The following is a 16,722-nucleotide window of genomic DNA, read 5'->3' as shown; positions in this document are numbered from 1 at the left end:
TTTGAGCCTTATTTATGTATTAATTGCACTGGAGCATACGTGGACCGCAACTGAGGGAATATATGAGTTTTGTTTTATGTTCTCCTCGGTGTAAATGAGAACATTTCTTAACTTTGTTCTGAGGACATAATCTTTTGAGGTTTTTTTCTTTCACTGTGTCACGTTTTTAGTTGGTGTTGGGGCCCATTCGCAATGCTCAGTGCACAGCTCCCTGAATATCGCTTGGTGCTGTACTGCTATTGGGGTCGCAAATCCCGAAAGATCAAATATGCTGTTTGTGCTGCTGTGCTTGACTGTGGAAAAAATACCCCCACAGGTCAAAGGCTTCTCCTGTCGGAAGACAAAAAAGGTAAAACTGTCAGTTTAAAAGTGCCAAAGTGTATTTAAGTTGGTTCCACTCAACAGGATGTTATTAAGGGAGACAGCATCATGCGCTGGAGTTGAGCACTACTTGTACTTGGCCTGGTTTACGCAGGTAATAAACTCCAAAGATTGGAAAATACCAGCACTGTTGTTCACCAGTGGGTGGTGGGGCTGGTTCAGCATGCCCTGCCTCAGAGATCTTCCCCATAAAGGCAATCATATGTTCTTTCATGTCTTTCATCAAAAGACACTTGACCGCTTTGGTTCGATTGTTGAGGAGATTGCACCTTGGTTGGTTGCCCACAACCAGCCAATGATGTCACGCGCTGTACTGGCACAAGATGGCACTAGACATGTTTTAAAAACTCTACTTTTAAGCACTTCTTTCTTAAATCCAAAACACACAGTGTTACTTCTGTGTCAGCTTTTGAGAGCAGGGCCCCATAGTGTGAATTGTCTTTATAACATGAAGTGCTTCATGTCGAAACCTTCATTCTAACAGACAGCAAAGGGCAAGTCATCTGGTTTCAAATGAAATCAGACTGTGTCAAAGTGTGAATTTGAAAACTGTCTTTGGTGTCCTGACTGTAAACGCATAAACACTGCTGTTATAAGTTGATGGTCTTCACTAATTTCAAGCCTTATTGAATACATCATGAAGTTAATTTTGTACATTATGTTTTCGGATGGATCTTTGTCTGAAGTGCCCACCATGTAACCCCGGCTCTCTGAAAACTGCCAAAGATGAAGGAGGAGTGTTAACCATCTCTTTGAAGATTGCTAACTGCAGCTGGGCAAGTGATGTTGTTAACCTGTCTTTAAACTCAGTGTTCCCCTGAGAGGATCCAGTGATAGTCGTAGCTAATATTGCTAAGCTTTAATAGCAGCGGGGAAACAAAAACAGAAGGGCCTTCTCCTCAACATGACACACACACACAAAATGTAAAAATATAAAGTCTGAAAACAGAAAACCTTTGAGGTGCACGTCTTTCAGATGACTGGTCTTTACATGTACATGGCATTTACGGACCTACCGTGGAGGAGCTACCACTGGTGATGCCAGAAGGTTTGGGTCCGATGCCGAGTGAGGATTAAAAGAGAACCACTGCTCATTCCTTGCAACTAGTTTCAAAATACCAAGACGGCAAAAGTGAAAGTGTTCACCTGAAGGCTGACATGGCTGTGTCCATCTTTTATATAAACGGTTGGGTAAAGTGTTGGCAAACATTTTTCAAACTGAAGATGAACCACTTTCTTTGGACCCCCAGTTTTAAGCAAATGCCTCTTACAGATAAAATAACTGTCGCCCAGCTATTTTATCTAGGAGCTGCCTTTTTTACCATTTATTTGAACTTTTGTAAGCCAGCGGTAATTTTTAAGAGGCAAAGGAAGATTGACAAAGACACAAAAGTTTATATAGGAGTTTAAAAAAATCAATCCAGCTAAAAACAAATCTGCTTCTCCCAAATGTTGGTCGAACTCCGTGTATGATTTATATGAAATTTGTTCATAAATCAGATTTCTTACAGCTGTGTTACCGTATGTTATCATGAGGGGAAAAGCCCGTATTTACAATGTAACACGCACGTGCGTGGTATGCTGCCGTGGTCTCAGACCAGGTGTCTAAATTGATGACGTGACAAAGTAGAGCGATGAGACTGAGCAACACCAAATAAAAACAACAAAATTCCTCCCGGGGTTCTCAGGCCACACTGGAATAATTCCACATGTGTTTTGCAATCAGGGACATATGGGCTCTCTTCCTTGAGCTAAAAATACTCCTTTGGAATGTTCTGGACACAATACATCGGGTATCAAGCAACATACAGACGCTTATAAACTTCAGATGGATAACAGAGACACGCTATGAAAAATCCAGACACGCACAGTTCCACTTTAATGAGCGTGCATTTGGTGTTGGCTGAACATTGAGAAATGTAGCCACAGATGACGATGAAGTCATCGTCTTATTTGGAACTTGGATTTTTGTCTGTCTGTGCATTTGTATTTCCTGCTGTCGTTTAGTCAAAGGTATTTTAGCTTCATCCCACAGTACAAAGTTCATTCATCAGTGACTTCTGGCAAAAATGAAAGAGGAATTGATTTAACTTCTTTATTTTTGCCTTTTTGTGGTCTAACTTCTGTTTTTAACTGGAATTATGACGTGACATGAAAGGCTTCACTTGAACAGATTTCACTCAAAACATCTCAGCCCATCCAAACATGTGGCGTTTGCAGAAATGGAAAACAATGTTTTAAAGGTCATTTTATGATTGGTTAGTTATGATTGGGGTCAAAGCATCAGAGAATATTTAAAATGTGCTGACACAGCAAAATAGTAGTGAACAATGGTAGCGCTGGCTGATCCAGGATATTATAGCGAATGCCCATAACTGGCTATCACAAAGTGCATGCGTTAGAAAAGCTGAAAGGGCTTCCTTGATCCAGTCTGGGCATTTTGGGGTTCATGGTTAATGATGGACTGGATGTCAGCCAGTAGATTACTTCTCACTGCTTGAATTTTGTCTGACGTAGCTCCTCTGCTCTTTGTATGAGGATTAAAAACCAAAGGTTTTAGTGGGTGAAACACAGTTAGCCAACCTGACAAACTATGGCTTTCCTGTCAGCTAATCTGTAATCCAGGAAACAGAGGAATACAGTCCCGTGTCTGTGTGCTTGTTTTTGAGCATATTTAGTTGGATGGTATTAAAAGCACTAAAATCAAAGAACATAACTCTCACATCAGCTCCAAATGCCCCCAGATGAGGAAGGATTTCATGATGTGCCGTGTAAGGGCCACTGATCTGTAGTCGTTCAGTTCAAGTGGACACTGGTACTGGCAGAATACAGGATGCTTCCACAGTGTCGACTCAGATTGAAGATCCTGTTGAGAAGTAGACACAGTTAGGGGGGGAAGCACAGTCCTCAAGCAGCTTTGAACACACCCTCTGGGCCATCAGCCTTCCCAGAGCTTAGGCTTCCTAGCTCCAGTCTCACCCATGCCTCTGTGACGTAAAAGAGGCACAGGTGTGAGAGGGGAAGTACCTGATCCATATTAGAAATGCAAGGAGGAGGAGAAGCAGTGGGACTGGGTGTGACCATATAGTCAAATCCGTTGAAGAACTGGTTGAGTCCATCAGCTCCTTAAATGGCTCTTTTCTTTTTGTTGAAGCCAGAGATGGCACAGATTCCCCATCCATCTCTAAACGTTACCCTTTTCTGGTTGAAAATTGCCTTCATGTCACTAGTTTGTTATTGTGGAAACAGCATACAGTCTTTGTGGGTATGATTGTGTGTCTACAGAGGTTCATGTCAATCTATCTGTTTCCACTAGCACGCTCAGAGCAGGCGCCCTCAGAGCTTCAGCAGCATCAGGTGTCCATTTCCTGACTGGGAGTTTAGTTGCAGACAATCTTTGGCATTACCATACAATATAAGGGTGAAACCAGTTAGATCCACATTGAAGTCGGGCGATGATTCAACCATGTTTCAGTAAAACATATGAGACTGCACTCACAGTATACTAAGTCTCAACCAATATCTGCAGCACATCACTTTAAGTTGGCAGAGAGTTGACATTTCCCATGATGACTGTTGGCAGAAAGGGCTTAATGTCACCACTTCTAAGCCTTCAGAGCTAATCTGTTTCACTGAAAAATCTCTTCTCCTGAGTAAACACTTCCCACAGAAGGATCTGTCTGTGCTCGACAAAAAACACACTTTATGTTTCACACCTTGCTCTTTTCCTTTCTCTTGTGCTCAGGTATGACTATACCAGAAGAAGACACAGAGGCGGGGCAGACTGGAAAGTACTGCCTCGTGGCTATTGGAAGACTGCAGGTGTGTGGTGACACAAACAATTTAAACACTTTGATAAAATGGAAGGAATGGCTGTGTTTGTGTGTTTTTATGTATTCCATGTGGACAGAACATCTCTGTCTTTGAATACCAGTGTTTTCAGGTCCACAGGTGTATAAAATCAAGCAGCTAGCCGTAGAGTCTGCCGTTAGAAATTTTTGAAAGAATAGTTTGTTCTGAAAAGCTCACTTAATTTGAGCGAGTTATTGTAAGATGAATAGGACTCTTCCCTCCTTGATTATTCTGCAACTGTAAGTGATATTGTTGTAACGTGTTCAGAAAGTGGCAGACTATGTAAATGTGTAGCATGCATAAAATTCTCCAATGATCTGTTGAATGAATAACTGCAAGATGTGTGCCGAGAGCTTTATCACAGGTGTGTGTTAGCACAGGGCTGTTCGATATAACCATATATATGGATGACGATATAAAAACGTCTATGTTGCATTTTACGCTATCGTTTGTTTCGTGGTGTCGCAAAATAAACTGTTTACGGTAATATTTTTTCATGGTTCTGATGTCACTGTAGTGTTTATATTCATTTCTTAAAGTTCTCTCTTTCTCTTATATTTAATATAACCACACTACGGACGGACAAGCACCTGTATTTATGCGTTGTCGTTAGCAACAACAACAGTAAAACCATCGCGTGTCCGCTTGTTTATGTTCCACATAAACCTTTCACAATAAAGCGCAAGATCCTGTTGAGGCTTTTCAAAATAAACTGAATCACATGAAAGAGCAGATTATTTACGGATGAGAAGTAAAAAAGAGCCGCCAGGTGCTAAAAAATAAAGCTTAGACTCAAACGTTAGAACAGGCTTTTCCCCGCAGCACGCCGTGTAATAAATACTCACAAAGAAAACGGCGCCGTTACAACTTCTGTCTAAAAATGTATCGTTTCATGCATCGGTTAAAACACTCGACTCCAGCTACATGACGCGCAGCTGGAGACACTTCACGCAAGTCGAGCTGCCCGAGATTCACAGAATTTACAGCAAATGTTACATTTTTGTGATTTATATCGTTATCGGACGATAGATGTCTGATATCGGGAGATGAGGTTTTGGTCATATCGCACAGCCCTATGTTAGCATAGCTTTAGTATTTGTAACTTAGCAGTGGGAAGAGTGATCCAATGTAAAGTGAACTGGGATAGATGTACTCCTGCAGATGAGTTGATGGACTTCAGGTGTACATGTCTTACATTTACTCAGGCACAAAAACAAGAAGCAAACAGAGAGGAGAGCAGTGAGCGAGAGGAGGTATTTCCAGCGCCATGACATATATAATTGTCTTTCGTATTCAACGAGGCAAACAATGTTGATTAGACAAATAACTTAAAATGAATGTACAGTGAAATACATTCGTTTTTTAGGGGTTATTTTAAATTCTCATTGAATTGCCCTAGCATCCTCATTTATGGGAGATGTTTACATTGTATTTAATATTATATTGTATTGTATTGTCGAGGCGTTCCCAGGCACGCGATAGCTATATTCTCTCCACTGAGTCCCGGGTCTACTCCAGGATCTCCTCCCGATAGGACCTCCCTGGTCTGAACACCTTACCCAGGAGGCACCTGCCTTAACTGGCTCCTTTCAATGTGGAGGAGCAACGACTCCTGAATGATTGAACTCCTCACCCTATCGCTAAGGGAGAGCCATTTCTTATCTGCAATCTTTCCCGACACTGGGCATCAATTAAATGTAAAACAATTAGATTAAACATATAGTAGATTTGGTACCGACTAGTGACAGTAGTAACAATTAGTTAAGCACATCCCTAGTATCAAACAACAGCTATGAAGAGAGACAGAATATCAGTCAGAATAAACACATTACATAGAATTTATAAATTGATTTGCATCTCACTGTGTGAAGTATTTGATCCCCAAACGAAGCATGACGAAGTACTTGGTGGAGAAACCTTTGTTGGCAAGCCCAGCAGTAAGATGTTTGCACTTGAGCTCTGACCAGTGTGACACTTTATTTAAGGTTGCTTGGATCCCAGTACTCATCATGGAGCAGCTTTCCAGCCACTCACTGCAATCTTGTTTCATTCGCTCTCGCTGTCTGCTTCTGCTCCTCAAGTTCACCTCCCTTCCAGGTTCTGCCGTCCTCCTAAAATACGGGAGGCATGATTGGCTCATGATGACTGGCTGCCAAACAGCCTTCCCTGACACCACACCCTGAACCCAACCAGCTGAGCCACAAACCGCACCACGCCACACATTTTAGGATTGATTTGGACTCCTCTTAACAGGAACTCTTGAAGTCACTTAGATTTCTTGGCTGCCAAACGGAAGCTCAAAACTTCAGCGCCACAGATTTTCTATAGTGAGGTCTGGAAACTGGGTAGCCCACTGCTTGACATTATGGTTCTTCTTTAGCCATTCCTATGTTGCATTGGCAGTATGTTTTGGGTCATTATCATGCTGGAAGACCACACACGACTCATCTTCAGTGTTCTGGCTGAGGGAAGGAGTTTCTTGTCCAGCGTTTTAGGGTACATGTCCCCGTTCATTGGCCCCTTAATGCAATGAAGACGTCTAGTAGCAGAAAAACGACCCCAAAGCATCATGTTTCCCACCTCCGAGTTTGGCTGTGGGGATGGTGTTCTTTGAATCATACTCAGCATTTCTTGTCCTCCAAACATGGCAGGTCGAGTTAGAGCTAGATTTTTCTTTCATCTGACCACAGCCCTTTCTCCGAAGCCTTCTCTGATTCATGTAGATGTTCACTGGCAAACTCAAGACAGGCCTGTTCATGTGCCTTCTTGAGGCTGGGGAATTTGCAGACACCGCAACATTGTGATTCAATCCAATTTTATTTGCATAGCACGAAATCACAACAGTTGCCTCAAGACATTTTATGTTTTCAGACCTTACCATGACACATAGAAAACCCCAACATTCAAATGACCTCCTATGAACAACACTTGGTAATGTTGGGAAGGAAAACAAGAAGAAGCCTCTGGCAGAAGCAGACTCAGGGAGGGGCAGCCATCTGTCACAGCTTGTTTGTCAGTGCATCATGGAAGACACCAGCAACATGGGGATTCAGGGTCACCTGATCCAACCCTAGCTGTAGGCTTTATCAAAAGGGAAAGTTTAAATTCTAATCTTAAAAGTAGAGGGTGTCTGCCTCCAGTCTAAACTGGACACTGGTTCCACAGCGGCCTGAAAGTTGAAGGCTCTGTCAACAGTGTTCTTAATGAATGTGGTCCCACCTGCCTTTATAATCATCCTCACCTCATGCGCCATGATTTTGATGGAGCTCTAGACTGAAGGCGATTGATGTTGGTTTTTTTCCATTTATGAACAAGTTGCCACCTTCTCACCCATTCAAACAAGCACTTTCTATCTGCTTTTTCCTATCGAGCATTCATACGGAGAGCAACTTTGGGTTAATATTTTGCCCGAGGATATTTGGCATGCAGACTGGAGCAGCCAGGGATTTTCCCCTAAACCACCCCCAAGTTTACAGCACCTGAAATTCCCAGACGGCTTCTATCCAAATGCTAACCAGGCCCAACCCTGCTTAGCCTCCGAGGTCAGACAAGCTCAGGCTTGCTCACAGTGCTATGCAGGTCTACAGTATTGTCCCCAACGTCCTTTGACGGCTCTTTGGTCTTGCCCATGGTGGTGCAGAGGAAAAGAAATCTGTGATCAAGTTTGATGTATATACATAATATTTTGATATCAGGAGTATCTGTTATTGATTTATTGTTGTGCAATGTTGATTTATTGTAATCTTTGGGGGCCAGAATCCTGGCTGTTATATTGGATCAAATACTTATTTCATGTAAATCAATTTGCAACTTTTACGCAGTGTGTTTTTTCAAAATTGTGGTTGATATTGAATCATACATATTTTGTTCTGTGTTTTCACTGAAGCACTACAAATTGCTTACAGTTTTTCTCTTTACCACTTTTGGCAGTCAGATCACCAAATAGAAGGTTGTAATAACCCCCCATTAACCTTCCTGAATCTCTTCTTCATACACCTAAATGGCGTTAAATGTGTGTGTGTGTGGGGCTTCCTCAGGTGACCAGCTCTCCAGTCTCAATGGATATGAATGGCCTGTCAGTTCCCACAGAGTTCCTGTCACGTCACAACTCTGATGGTGTCATCACTTTTGTGGATCCACGCTGCATCAGTGTCATTGGTTATCAGCCTCAGGTCAGACTTTGTACTATGAATGTCATGAAAAAAGACGACAGTTATCATGTTGTTAATGTGTTTTATGCAGTGCAAAATAATGCAAAATAATGCATAGTAAGTATGGAACGCCAGGACTGCCATAATGAATTAAATACACCATTAAATAATTAATTAAAATTGGAAATAATTAATTACATAAATATTTCTGACACATGTAATTAATTAATTCTTGACACATTTAAATAATTATTTAATGACTTATTTATTTAATTCATTTTGGCACTTTTGTCCCCTTCATCTCGCTCCTTGAAATAATTTTATCTGTCAGCCTCACACATCAAACTAAGTGGGCGGGGTTAACACTGCCCATGCAGCTCAGACAACAATTTTACACGTATGATCTTAAAACAGGACACAGCCACTATACGTGCTGGCCTCATATCAAATGTGAAGGCAGACTGAGTCTATGTTTGACGTTTTTTATATCTAATCTTCCTTTTCAAACATTTAAACAGCAGCGAGTCTGCAGCTGAGGGAATACAAACTCAAACTGTCAGAACAGGTTTGCTCGTTTCTTGCGTGGATTCATTTGGTGATTTATTAAATGTGTAACTGTTATTCTAATCTGCTGCTGAGTCTCTTGCGCTGATGAAAATGCAGAAAACACAGATCACACCTGTTCAACCAATCACTTTCATTCCACTTTGATCTGGACAAACTGACGGTTCATCTCTGTTACAGTGTTGCTATATGTTTGTGTTCTTTATGCTGTAGATTTTCACGTCTCTGGAATAGTTGGCAGTAATACAGATGATTTTCTGTAAAATCATACTGATATGAGCCGTGACATATTCGTAGATGACCGTTAGATAGTCAGCTGGGAAACTCTGTTAACTCATGGAGCTGAGGATATCGTGGATATGCTGACCTCGCTCCGTGGTGTACAGGGCCGTTTACCCTCATGATTAATATTCGCAATAAAAATATTAGCCGAACATCATGAAGTCTGTATGTGTTTCATAGTGTCGAACAACCTTTGTACAGTTAAAGCCAGCAGTTACTACATGACGGAAACACCAACGTTATCTCTTTTATGTGTTTATACACAGGTCACGCTGATTACTGAACAAAAACCCAAAGATCAGATGTTAATCGAATTTATTTGCTCTCTCTCCTCCTTAAACATGTTTTTAATGTTAGTTATAATTCAGAATTATACTGAAACACGTAGGACACATAAGAACATCAGGAAATAAAACACCGATAAATATAACCTCAGTAAAAGAAGTCAGCGGGGGTTACTACAGCTGTGTACCGGGGCCTGCGCTTTGTCGGTGGGATTGCTTGCGAGGCGAGCGGGTCTATCCCACGCTTTGCCGTGAGACTGGGCAGACATCTCCGAAATCATCGAAACACTTTTGCAAAGAGGCTGTATCTAAGCGTATGCAGCTGTCTTTGTTTGCCTTGTGGATGGACTGGAAGACGTACCCTGTTTCTCACCTAGTGACATCAGGGATATTCTCCAGCCCTGCCATGTCACCGAAGAAGATAAGGGGTTAAGAAAATAAATGGATGGATGATTGATGAGTGACCCAGCACAACACTCGAGAATAGTTTTACAAAAGTGCAAACAGGAAGAAGGAGAACACAGAGAATTTACATTCATTTCACAACTACTTGCTAGCCCATATAGACTTTTATTGACTGACTTAAGAAATACAATTGAGTCATCTGTTTGTTATATTAGGATACAAAAACACATCCTGTTTGTTGAAGGTCATCTCACTCTAATATAACTGTTATATTGTTGTTGATATTTTTTCTTTTTAGTCACAAATATAATTACATCTATAATATCTGCCAGGAAAATAAATGCATACACCCCAAATTAATGTGGTATAATTGAAGCAAGAATAAGCTCCTAACAACTGACTGTTTTCTTGTCCTTCAGGACCTGCTGGGGAAAGATATTCTGGAGTTCTGCCACCCCGAAGACCAGAGCCACCTGAGAGAAAGTTTTCAACAGGTAAGACTGCACTGTAGCTTTTCGTCTTTCTGTACTCATTCACCGTCAGCAGAAGAAGCTTTTACATCAGATTACCTGGGCTGGCAGGGAGGATATAAACACAGCTGAATACATTCATAGAGAAAATTTGGATGTTACTTTGAAGCAGTCATTAGAGGCTCATCCATCCATTGATCACATTCATGAAGCTCTTTCCTGTCAGCATCAGTCATCCAACATGTTTTATTCCTAGACGAACAGGTAGTTTTTCATCTGCTGTGGATTTTTCCATGTGTTCCTGTTTCCTTTGAGCTTAGCTCAAACAATGAAACACAGCAGTTGTGGTGTTTAGTTACTGATCACTATCACAAGTACAATAGCAAACACTTGATCAGGAAAGGTCAGGCTTGATCAGTCTAAGATAAGTAATGGGGAGAAGAGAAATCCAGTAACACACACATACAAAGTACATCAACAACTCTTTCACAGACACAGTGTTCCATAAGCTGTCTCTCAGCAGGCATCTCTATGGTTGAATGATTGGGTTTACTGATTGTGTATTGTGCTTAAGTCGACCACTTTTTCATTTCTCTCAGTCACAAGTAAAACTGATTGTGATCATGTAGGGGCTTAACTTTAATTTTCTGAAAGGTTACATACTCTGGTCGAATATCATAACTTGACTTGGTGATTAAAACCTTTGCCTCTAACAGAGTTCTGGGCCTAACCCATTGGTGCATAGTTCACATAAATTCGGAAAACATCAAAGTGTAAGTTTTCCAACTACCGCTCTCTACTATGGGGCACATTTGTGGATGGATGCAGAGGAAACATTCCACATGCGTGGACACATGGATTTGGATACTAAGAAAAGCCACTAACGATACCTCCAACAGGGTTAAGATCCCAAACTTCCAAACTATGATTGCATTATGAGTTTGTACTACTTGTACAAAATCTTTTCTGATAAGGGGCGATCGTGGCTCAAGAGTTAGGAGTTCGCCTTGTAATCGGAAGGTTGCCGGTTCGAGCCCCGGCTCGGACAGTCTCGGTCGTTGTGTCCTTGGGCAAGACACTTCACCTGTTGCCTACTGGTGATGGTCAGAGGGCCCGGTGGCGCCAGTGTCCGGCAGCCTCGCCTCTGTCAGTGCGCCCCAGGGTGGCTGTGGTTACAATGTAGCTGCCATCACCAGTGTGCGAATGTGTGTGTGAATGGGTGGATGACTGGATGTGTAAAGCGCTTTGGGGTCCTTAGGGACTAGTAAAGCGCTATATAAATACAGGCCATTTACCATTTACCATGATAAACTTAATTGCCCCTCTAAGAATTGCGTGTACCAGGGATCCCCGCGGCTATGTTGTTGGGGGGGCTTTCTCCCATGGCAAATTAGTCCTTGCTGAGGGACAAGACAAAGAGCGATTCAGAAGACCGCTATGAGTGAAAAATCAAGGGAACAATTCTGCTACCCTGCCCTAGAGCCAGGCCTTAGCTGGAGGCGCTGTAGGAGTCTGTGCAGTGTATGCCAGGTGATTGGCAATGGCGGGGACCCTGGCGGACTGATCCCCAGCTACCGAGACAAGTGATTAGGACATAAATTGTCACCTCTGTGGTGGGAAAGAACCTGAGCTAGTTGGTTGAGAGGTTGAGAAGTACTGGCTAGATAAGGTCTGGCTCACCTTAACACACCTGGACTCTGGAACCCGGTTCTGGATAGTGTCTCCTGGAGAGAGGCTCTAATCTGTCCAAGTCTGGAGTTGCCCTTGGTGAGAGGCAGCGGGCTGGGGTGGGTATCTCGGTATCTGCTCGGCTTCCTGCCTGTATGTTTGCATTTATTCTGGTGGACAATAAAGTTTCTTACCTGCACCTTCAGGTTGGGGAACGGCCCTGACTTTCTGCCTGTGTTTATGTGCTGAATGACAGTTCAGAGTACCCGGCCTTCTTGTAGTCCCGGAGTGGGGTGCTTGAGGGTGCCCCACCCGGGGACTGTGCCATCCTATTGGGAGACTTCACAACTCAACTGAGGAGTTTGTCAGGCAGTGGACCTCCTTAATCCCACTGACACGTCTTCCATAGAGGAAGCAGAATCTGGGGACTAGGGGGATGACTTGTCTATCGCTGGGGGTGAGGTCACTGAGACAGTAAAGCAACTCCTTGGTGGCAGGGCCCATGGAGTGGATGAGATTCACCCTGAGTTCTTGAAGGCACTGCATGTTGTAAGGCTGTCTTGGTTGACACGCCTTTGCAATGTTCTGTGGAGATCTGGGGCGGTACCTTTGGATTGGCAGAACAGGGCGATGGTTCCCATCTTTAATAACAGGGACCAGAGGGTGTGCTCCAACTAGAGGGGGGCCACACTCCTCAGCCTCTCTGGGAAAGTCTATGCATGGGTGCTGGAAAGTAGAGTCTGTCCGTTCAGACCTCAGATACAGGAGGGACAATGTGCTTTTTGTCCAAACCGCGTAACACTGGAACAGCTCCTCAGCCTCTCAAAGATACTTGAGGTTGTATGGGAGTTTGCCCAACCAGTCTGCATGTCGTGAACTTGGAGAAGACATTTTACAGTGTCCCTTAAAGTATTCTGTGGGAGGTGCTTCGGGAGTACGTTAGGTCTGTTGCTATGGGCCATATATCAACTGCTATACAATCTCTGCAAGAGCTTGGTCAGCATTCCCAGCAATAAGTCGGACTCGTTCCCACTGGGTGTTGGACTCCGCCAAGCTGCCATTTGTCACCGATTCTGTTCATAATTTTAATGGACAGAATTTCTAGGCATAGCCAAGTGGCAGAAGGCTTCCACTTGGTTGGTCTCAGAATCTCACCTCTGTTTTTTGCAGTTGATATGGTTCTGTTGGTTTCATCAGGTGCTGGCCTTCAGCTCACACTGGAATGGTCCAGCCAAACAGCAAAAATGAGACCCAGGACATGTTGGAGACACTATATCTCTTGGCTGGCTTGTTAATCCCTTGGTGTTCCCACAGACAAGCTAGAAGAGATGGCTAAGGAGAGGGAGGTCCGGCCTTCTCTGCTTAGGCCCCCACAAACCAGCCCCCGAATAAGCAGAACAAAATGGATAAATTGGACTGTTCCCTCCCTTCTCACACAGGCAGTGTTGTTATCTCAGTCACCAGTCGGACACTGCATTTGGGCAGGTGTTTTTGTGGTCAAATTATCTAAAAGTTATCAGACAGAATTATCAAGTTGACTTTGATGTATGAAACCACGCAAACATAAAAGGGTAATTCACAAGTATATGTACTTATGATGTACGTATTTCAATAAATGATCAAAATACGGGGTAGAAGCGCCTTTTGCTCAAAGTTATTGGGTGAGGACTCTGAGATCAATAATGATCACCTCCAAAGATCAAAGAAAATCTTTCCATATTCTCTACCACAGAATGAGAAAGACGTCACTCCACTTTATTTCTGTGTTTACATACCAAAGTTTAAAAATCAGCTTTGTGACAAATGGATACCGGATCATGCAGATTAAATAACGTAATGAAGTAAAGTTTAATTCTCTAAGTGCCCAATAAAATAGGCAGGAGGGATATTTGGTAACTTCTTTATTTGATTTTGAGTGTGTGGTTTATTGATCGATCTCATTGATAAAGCCATGTGGTACATTTATTTTTGGTTATGTAATTTATTTCACTTTGTGATGTGGGGCATTTGTTTTGATAGCAACAACATATCACTGAGTTTTTCACGGCTGGATTTTACAAGATGAAAATGTTTTCGTCTCCTCTTTCCTCCCCATGTCTGTTGGGGGTGGAAACAAATCCTGTGCTACTCTGGCCTTCCTCCATCCCAAAGTCAACTTGGATGCATTTCACATTGAGAAGAATTGGAGAGCTTTCATTATTCAGACTATAGGCCGAGTGATTTCCTCAGAGAAAGAAAACTCGGGTCATACTGAAAGCACTACTATGACAGCTCAACTCAAAACCTTATTATTAAATGACATTTTAAAACGGCTGCAAATGATATATTTTAACATTCTCCTGCCAGATCAAACTGATTTCCTTGACAACTTGAAGCACTTAAATGGAATAAATAGGTTCCCCCTTTTGTTCTTGGCCTGGTGAATACTGGCATGCTAAAATGGTATAATTACATGCTTGATAAATGAATGTTTCACACTCCCTCAACTGCAAACTTAAAGTGAATTGTTCTAAGATGAAACACAAAAAAAGCTGTTGTCATATTATTTTGATTTTCTGACACACTTGTCACCAACTTGCCTGATAAAACACGGTCAGTGCTGTATTAAACTGTGATTGTCTTGCTTCTGTAGGTGGTGAAATTGAAGGGTCAGGTCCTGTCAGTGATGTATCGTTTCCGGATGAAAAACAGAGAGTGGATGCTGATCCGAACCAGCAGTTTCACCTTTCAGAACCCATACTCTGACGAGATCGAGTACATCATCTGCACCAACACTAATGTGAAGTATGTTCTTTCTGTGTTCCACTATTTATCTAATAATTCAAATGTATTAAGACCATCAATCTAAATGGCTACAGTGGGGTGGGGGGGGGGGTAAAAGGAGAACTATAAAGAGTTTGACGTTCCAGCAACACTGGTAGTGAAAGAAGAGCTTTATTACTTGACCCGTGTGTTTCGGCCTGTGGCCTTCATTCATCAATTGTGACAAGATGCCTAGCACCATTGTGGAGCCCCCCATGTTTATGACCCACTGCAGGGGTCATTTTAACTCCCTGATATTTTAAAAATGTATTTAACTCTGTTAAATTAAAACCCCATCCTCTCATATTTAATGACTCACTCATGAATTAGTGAATTCTGGAGTGGATGGAAAAAAATTATTGTTTACACATATTTTGTGTCAAAATATGTGTAAAAGGAGCCAAAAGTAGCTGGATGTGATTGCTGAATAAATATATGTAGTTAGATAAAACATGAATAATTACTGCAGGGCCTAATAGGTCACGGGTTGAGCGGTGAGTCAGAACGGGGGAGTGTGTGAGGAACGTGTGGAGAACTGGGCAGGTTGCTGGCTGTATAATAGCAATGTCAAACTAGATTAAACAAATGAACTTTTTCAAGGAATGACAATGACTAATGTAACCTTGAGGGTTTTTAAAGTTGCTAATAAAATTTGATCTCATCTTGTTGCAAGATGGGATCAAAATGACCCCTCCTGATGGCTCTAGTGTCAAGAATGGCTTCTTGACAGTCACCTTTCCATTGACACAATTTATGATTCAGTGAACAGTAGATGGATCAGCTGAAAGGCCAGATGTGTCTCTAAGGTCCTGTTGCTGAATTTCATTTTCCTGTTCCTTAAGGACCTGAAATTCACATACCTGCCACTTTTTCTGTTGTCCTCCATAGGCACAGGTTACTCAGATTTTACTGCATAGCGAGCTGACACGTGACACGTTTTGACTAATAGCTCTTTGGGAATCATCTTCTTGATGTTCAACTAAGGAAATGGGAAGAAATGATGTGTTTTTGGAACAGGCTAAATGTTACAAAGCCTAAAGTTCGAATTTAAAAGTGGTTCTTTGATAAGTTGTCATTCATTCCTTAAATTGAATTAACAAAAGGGGAAATAAATGTGAACATGAGTGAAAAAAGCTGCCATTGCCCGAAGAAAAATACAGAAAGAAATTCAGACAGCCTGGAGAACATCACTATAAACATTACAAGAAAGTCCGGCTCCTTCAAAACATTAAGGGTCACTTCACTGTAACAAGCAGAGTCTGTTTTTTGCCCTGCTATGTGTGGTTGTACAGAATATCTGCTGTACTGGTCCTTTGTTAAGATTAGTAAATAGTGGACTCGTTAGGTTAATATTAGCTAGTTTCTTCACTGCTGACTCTGCATCAGCGCAGGAATGTGGAGGAATGGAGTTAACGGTGTCGTCAGACACTCCCCTCACTTCTCTTTTTAAAGATAAAAGCGGCACCAATGGGTCGGTGTTGTTCATCTAATTTATTTGCACTGGTCTGATTTCAGCTCAGGCTGGGTCAGTGAGTGCAGGGTGCTGCCAGTTATATTCAGACTAGCTTAATCAGATCAATCAAGGTCATGACATGTTGTCTTATCATATATGTAATAAATGCTCAACCAGCCAATGTTGCACCAAACCAACGTCCTTCAGCTGACGAGACTGGTGTTAGTTACAGAGTGACAGAACGAGGGATTTTTAACGTTGTGTTTCTAAACATGCTAATTTTCTTTTGAAAACAAATCATTTCTATTTGCACATATTAACAATTATTTCATTACAAAAACAGTTTTTGACAAATCGAGTGAAAAGAAATGATTATTACTCATCTTGTCAGCTCGTATTTCCTCTTCCTG

At 42.1% G+C, this 16,722-nt stretch overlaps 1 protein-coding gene across 5 annotated transcripts in view; it reads left to right on the top strand.

Moving 5' to 3' along the window:
* arnt2 (aryl-hydrocarbon receptor nuclear translocator 2) overlaps positions 1-16,722 on the top strand; it is a 65,210-nt gene that overhangs the window by 33,748 nt on the left and 14,740 nt on the right. For all 5 annotated transcript variants that reach the window (XM_076887264.1, XM_014411406.3, XM_076887268.1 and 2 more), the window contains 4 exons: positions 4,127-4,203; positions 8,271-8,405; positions 10,339-10,413; positions 14,690-14,841. In XM_076887264.1, coding sequence (XP_076743379.1) covers positions 4,127-4,203; positions 8,271-8,405; positions 10,339-10,413; positions 14,690-14,841 — 439 coding nt within the window. The remainder of the gene's footprint in view (positions 1-4,126; positions 4,204-8,270; positions 8,406-10,338; positions 10,414-14,689; positions 14,842-16,722) is intronic.

The sequence above is a fragment of the Maylandia zebra genome, linkage group LG1, assembly GCF_041146795.1.
Source record: "Maylandia zebra isolate NMK-2024a linkage group LG1, Mzebra_GT3a, whole genome shotgun sequence".
NCBI classification, from domain to species: Eukaryota; Metazoa; Chordata; class Actinopteri; order Cichliformes; family Cichlidae; genus Maylandia; species Maylandia zebra.
The sequence above is the reverse complement of the archived record's forward strand: the minus strand, read 5'-3'. Positions and strand labels throughout refer to the sequence as shown.